The 7,204-nt window shown below is 23.2% G+C and overlaps 1 protein-coding gene across 1 annotated transcript; it reads left to right on the top strand.

Moving 5' to 3' along the window:
* Positions 1-387: 387 nt before the first annotated feature.
* Positions 388-1,936, top strand: LOC121130953 (uncharacterized; the record flags this gene model as incomplete). The annotated part of the gene is made up of 2 exons (XM_040726570.1): positions 388-1,374; positions 1,432-1,936. Coding segments are annotated over 2 exons (1,492 nt in total), but the record flags the coding sequence as incomplete, so codon positions are not given.
* Positions 1,937-7,204: the final 5,268 nt, after the last annotated feature.

Below are 7,204 nucleotides of genomic sequence, written 5' to 3'. Positions count from 1 at the left end.
CATCGTTCGACCCATTAATATCATTTACAAAATTTTTGAAAGAATTTACACTAAATGGGAATCATATTTACTTAAAATTAACACCACAGCTTATTGTATTTTTAGAACATATAAATGAATACGATCAAAAACTCTTTTCATTTATCCAGAAAAATGCAGAGCTTTTTAAAAGAAGAATTGATGAATATTTAACAGAAAAAGAGAATAAAAAGTTTTCATTAATTTTCACAGTTCACAAAAAATTTCTAAATTCAGAGAATTGGAGGCTTCTCGACTTAATAGAATCGTAAGAATAAGAGGAATTGTTACAAGCGTTTCTAATGTTTTTGTAAAAGCTGAAAAATTTTTTTTATCATGTAGAATTTGTTTGAAAAGTTTTTATTCAAGAACAGTTTTGCGAAGTTGTACTCCTGAATGTGGACTTGATCCGTACGTTATTATTCCTGAAAAGTGTGAAAAAGTTGATGTTCAGCATTGTAAATTGCAAGAGCCTTTTGAAGATATTCCTATTGGTGAAATACCAAAACATGTTAAAGTCTTATTGGAGGGAAATCTTACAAATCTTTTAACTCCTGGACAAATTGTTGAAATAACAGGAATCTGGAAGATAGAAGGTCTTAAATCGATTGGGGTTTTACAGAAAAAAGGGCCACTAAAAAATTTTACAGACTCGGAAATTTCAGATTTTTATTCCAAAAAAAATTCAACTAAAAATTTTTACGAAGCTTTTTCAAATTCAATTTCACCTCAAATACATGGAATGACTGATATTAAAAAAACGGTACTGCTTCAGATGCTCGGAGGTGTTTCTAAAAATAATGTTATACAAACTCGTGGCTTTATTAATGTCCTTTTGATGGGAGACCCAGGTGTTGCAAAGTCCCAAATACTTAAAGTTGTTTCCAGAATTGCTCCTATCTCAGTCTATACTTCTGGAAAAGGAGCTTCTGCTGCTGGGCTGACTGCTGCTGTTATAAAAGGCAAGAACTCTCAGTTCGTTCTGGAGGGTGGTGCCCTTGTTTTGGCTGATAAAGGAATTTGTTGTATTGATGAATTCGATAAGATGAATTTTACAGATAGAGTTGCTATACACGAATCCATGGAACAGGGAACAATTTCTATAGCTAAAGCAGGTATTTCAACAATTCTTAACACAAGAACTGCAATTTTGGCAGCTGCTAATCCTGCATTTGGAAGATATGATTGTTTGAAGAGTATTGCAGAAAATATTGAAATGGAAACTACAATTCTTTCACGGTTTGATGCTATTTTTCTTCTAAAAGATACAATTGACGTTGAAAGAGATGAGGATTTAGCCAGACACGTACTTAATTTACATAAAGATGATGATGAAGATTTAAAAGAAAATGAAAAAGAACATAAAAATTTAAACAATAAAGAAAGTAACATCTTCGAAATAAACTTCATTAGGAGATATATTCAATATGCAAGCTCTTTAACACCATCGTTAACACATTCTGCAAAGACTCTTTTGAAGTCTTTTTATATTGAAATGAGATCTTTTGATTCAACTGTTCCCATAACAGTGCGACAGCTTGAGGCTATCATAAGATTTTCAGAAGCTCATGCTAAATTTCATTTACGATTCGAAGTAATTGATGAGGATGTTAATGAAGCAATTAGAATATTTGAAGTATCTACTCTTAAAGCTGCAAAAGAAGGAGTTAATGTTGAAGGAATGACTAGTGAAGAGGCTATTGATGATATAAATTCTGTTATAGTTGATATCAATAAAATTATGATTGTAAATTCCGCAAAAAATATTGAAAATTTAATTTTTAAAGTCGCAGAGCTCAATAAAAATAAAAATACTGAAATTTATAGAGAAAAGGTTACAAGAGCTCTTACAATATTAAAACAACAAGAAAGATATACAACAAAAGATAATGGAAGAATTATTATAAGACTTTCATAAATAAAATCTATTACTATATTTGGAAATTTGTATTAAAATTTTTTAATTATTTTAATCTTCTTCGTATTTGTTTATTTTTTTTTCATCCTCATTATTTTTTTCAGTATTGGTGGTACTGCTATTATTTTCGCCTGAATTTTCAATATCAACGTTACAATAACTAGAAGATTTATTTTCTACTTTATCATGTAGTTCTTCTTTTTTATTATCATCCTTGTCATTATCTAAATTTTTCTTTTCAATACTTGGATTCTCTGAAAATTCAAAACTATCTGAAATTTCTGTCATTAGAGTATGAGATATAGATGATTCTAGAGTCGTTTCACCAGAATTTGAATTATTATCTTCGACTTGACATGTTGTTTTTAAATCCTCAAATTTAATGTCTGAAAAATACTTGCTTTTTTCAAACTCATCGGCTGGATATTTATTTTTATTAACTTCATTAGTTGTAGAATTGTCGTACCCAAAAATTCCATTTCTTTTATTCTTTTTTTTATTAATACAATTAGGGAAAAATGCTTCAATTATGTTTAAAACAATATTTTCGTCTAATTGCGTATTCTCTGCAAGATACTGAATAACATTATTTCTTAGAACTCTTATTTTTAGTAAATAACCGATAAGAGACCTAAGACGCATTATTAAGCTTAAGCAGAGAGGATTCCCATTGCTAAGGTTTAAAAAGAAATCATTAGCATCGTTTTTTCCTTTATTTTCGGATCTTTTTTCCTTTGTTTTATTAAAAATTTTAATGAAAGGACAACAATCTTTTTCTTCTTGTTCCTTAACATTGTCATCAGTATTATCTTTTAAGATATTTGAATTATTTTTTAGTTGTTTTTCAGGTTTATCATCTTTAGGACTATTTTGATCTGAGCATATCGTTATTTCTTCAAATTCATCTTTTCCATCATTGGTGCATATAATAAAAGTATTTCTTATTATTGATAAACAATAAACTAAGGTAATATTCATATATTTAACATTATATTTTAGTATAAATATAAAAATAATATATTAAATAACAAATAATTTTTAATAAAAATTACGTAATATGCGTTAATATAAAATTAATATTTTGATATAAAAATCGAAAAACTATAATAAAATTTAAATTTTATTTTTACTCTTAATAAATTAAATTTTTTAATTAATGAAATATATAAATAAAAATATCATTTATTAAATTAAAAAAAAATTTTAATTAAGAAATAATAGATTGAAAATTTTAATATTAAATAATTTTATTTTTATAAAAACAAAATCTAGAAGTTATTTACAAATCACTAACGAAATATTTCAAAATTATAAATTTTTTGCATAAATTTAGATAATCTTTGAAGGATCCTATATTTTCGTTATAATATCTGTAGATGTCTTTTTCTAAATGCTTTGTTAAATATAAGCTTATTTTTGTTTGATCAATAGAATAACAGTGTTGTTTTTCGTTATGATACTGTTTAATTGAAAATATTCCTTTTTTAAGAAAATCTAAAATATAAAATTTAATTTCCTTATTAGGAATTAATGTTTTATAAAATATTTTATCATCATAAATCTTTTTATTTTCTAGTGAATATTTTAAAACTCTATTTTTTTGTTTTGAAATTATCTCTGAAAAATAGCTAAAAGTTAATTCTTGATGTATAATCTTTTTATTCAAAGTAAAACTTTCACCACCAATGCTTTTTATAAAATTTTTAGAAACTAAAAATTGCGTGTTTAGTTTATGTCTATCCTTATTTAAATCAATAGGTTCTTGTTTAATTCCTAACAATATTTCTACTGTATTTAATATTGAAGAACCATACATTCTATGAATATGTTCTTTGAAATTCTGTTCAAAAATCATTTCATCAATTTTTGAAAAATTTAATGTGTAAAAATTAGAAATTTTAGTTCTTTTACCAAAAAATTCAGTTTCTAAATCTAGTAGTAGTCTATTATTATCATTATTAGTATTCTTATCATCACTTAGAATGTCTTCTTTTGTATTAAAAATCTTTTTAATCATTATGTTCTTAATTATTAGATTAGGAAATTTTTTTTCATCATCTTCACTTAAAATTACAATTCCTTCATATAAAATTTTATTTAATATCGAACCTTCTTCCTCGTCAAAATTATTATCAAAATAAAAAATATAAAAAGGAAATAAAATTATTTTTTCAATTTCATTGTCATTACAATAATAAATTACAGTATTAGATGAGTTTAATGTTCTATATGCAACTAAATTTTTTTTAATAAGAAATCTTAGAGATTGTTTTATGAGAAAAGTTTTATTTTTTGTTTTTAGTTTAAGATTTTTTTTTGATAAATTTCTTCTAAATCTAAAATATTTATTAATTTTATTAAAGGCTGTGGTTTTATTAGCAATATGTTAATTATTTTATTAAGTAATGGATCTAAATAATTTTTAAATTTTATCATAGTAATTTTTTAAATAAAAACTTTTAAAATTTGAAATTATTAAAAAAAAATTATAAAAAAAAATGATTAAAAAAAAAAAATTATTAAAATTTTGTAATAAAACATATGGAAATAACTAAAAAATACTCGAGCACTACGATAAGAAGAATAAATTAATTGATAAATATGAAGATTTATTTATTGAAGTATGTCAAATAGAAGATGAAATAAAAAAAATAATAGAAAAACTTAATTAATCATATAACAGTACAATAAAACATGAACAAGAATCACATTCAATAATTATATCATCTAAATCCAAATTGTATATATTACCACACCTACAATCAATATTAAATTTATCTATTTCATTTATTTTAACAGTTTTGTAAGCAAATTTTTTTCTTTCTAAAAATTCAGAAATATTTTTTTTTGCTTCCAAAGTTTTTTCAAAATTTTCTTTATTACCACCGAAATCAGGATGTACTAATTTTAATTTCTTTTTAAACGCTTTTTCCAGCTCAATGTTTGTACAATCAGTTTTTAGTTTCAACCAATCAAAATTTGATTTCATTTTTTTTAAATCTCTTAAAATTAGCAAAAAAAAAATTAAAAAAAATTATAAAATTTAAGAAATATGTTTTATAAGAATTAAGTTCAAAAATTTAGAATACAAAAATGCTTAAAAATTTAAATCTAAAAATAAATTTTTTTTGATCTCAACAAAATAAATGTTTCAAATTTGATTGTTAAAAAAAATACAAAAAAATATTTCCAAAATTGATTTCATGTTTTTTGCATTTCTTCATTTGATAAATTCATATGTACAACCAGCAGATTTTGATAATCCAAACCAAGATAATTTAACTTTTTTCCAACCCTCCATTGACACAATAAGACCTAGAATTGTAGTTGCTAGAATAGGTCGTGTATTTGAATCACCTCCATTTTATGAGGATTCACTTGAAAGAGAAAGTGAATTTTATAGCCAAGAAGAAGATGAAAATACAAATAAACGAAAAGAAAAGAAGTACCACAAGAAGAAGGGTTCCATCATGGATAAAATTGCAGGGTCTATTAGTCGTACCTTTGAAAAGATTAGTCTTGTAGGAATTATTTTTTATTTGTGTTTTGGAATGTTGTTCATTTTTATTGGGTATCAACTCAGAAAAAACGAGGAGCACGCGAATTATGTTAGAATTCCTGGAAATGATCATGATGAAGAATAAATTAATTAAAATTAAATTTTCAAATATTTTTATAATTACCAAATATAGTAAAATTTAATTATATATATTTTTAGTTCCTTTACCATAATAAATAATTAAGTAGAGCTTTATATTTTTACTTATTCAAACAGTTTTAGATAGTTAGGATCGCCAGATTTAAAAAGGTTTTTTTTTAAACTGTTCAACAAAGCTTTCTGTTCAGATGCTGGAAGTCTACATAGCAATTTGTATAAAAAATCACTGAAAATTTTATTTTGAGGTTCATAACTGTAAAACCCTACTATATCAACCATTCCCAATTTAAAATTATCAAGATCTTTATTATTATTCTTATTATTATTCTCAAATTTTTTATCAAATAAAACTTCCTCCTCTTTTCTTATTTCTTCCTTTATCGCATTCTTAACAGGTATAATTTTTCTTAACATTCCGCAAAAATCGGAGAATTTAAGTTTATCTTTATTTATTGATTCTCTTAATATTTTTATTATAAAATTTATCAGTTCAATGTAAAACTTTTCATTGTAATTTTTCGGTATTTCACAAATTAAATTGAAAAAAATATCAAAATATTTTTTCTTAATAATTTTTAGTTTAAGGTAGTCATATTTTGATTTAAAGCAAGTTATTCTGTAATTTTTAACAATATTCTTGCAAAAACAATTTTTGTCTGTGTTACACAAAAGAAAATTTATTATTGAATTTTCCCTACATTTTAGTAAATTTGAAATTGATAAAATAAGCAAAGAAAAGTTGTGTAATAAAGGTCTGCATTTTTCGTTAACACATTTAAAGAACAACCTAACGATACAATCAAATCTAACATCATTCACAATGTTACTGTAGATATTTGTGTAATCTTTATTGTTGATGTACATTGCAATAAGATTATTTTTTAGATCTATATTATTTTTTGATAATCTGTAGATCTCCGTAAGAAATTCATATTTAATGTCTGGGTCAATTGTTTTTATTATTTCATTTAGACTGGTAGAGTTTTTTGAGGTATTATAGTTTTTAAAATATTCTTCAACGATTAATGTTTTATTAAATCTTTCAAAAATTGTTTCTTCATTCTTTGTTAAATATACTAAATCTATTAATAAAGCAAAATACATTTTAAAATTAAATATTCTTAATATTTATTTATTATTATAGTATTTTTAAAATTTTTTTTTAAATTATACCGTTTAAGCAATTTTTTAAAAATTACCATTTAAAGAAATTTTTATAATAATATTTTATAAGTTATTAAAAAAATAATTTAATTATTTTAATCTTAATATATTTTTAATTACCTTATAAAGTAATAATCGTATTTATTATGATTTTTACTTTTAATTCAAATTTTTTAATATTTCAAGTAATTATAAAATCTACTTTCTTTTAGAGGAATAATTATTATCACTACTCTCTTTAGAAGAATTATCATCATTATCACTACTTTCAGAAGACTCAATTAATTCTATTAAACAATCGTAAGTATTATTTTTAACTAATCCACAAATATTTAAAAGGTATTCATTAACAATAAAACGATATGTACGATATTTGTGACGATTACCAATATTATATTTTTTATCAATTCTCATTTTTAAAAACTCACCAAAATATCCATTCTTAT

The sequence above is a fragment of the Lepeophtheirus salmonis genome, unplaced genomic scaffold, assembly GCF_016086655.4.
Source record: "Lepeophtheirus salmonis unplaced genomic scaffold, UVic_Lsal_1.4 unplaced_contig_14415_pilon, whole genome shotgun sequence".
NCBI classification, from domain to species: Eukaryota; Metazoa; Arthropoda; class Copepoda; order Siphonostomatoida; family Caligidae; genus Lepeophtheirus; species Lepeophtheirus salmonis.
This window is presented reverse-complemented; position numbering and strand designations above follow the sequence as displayed.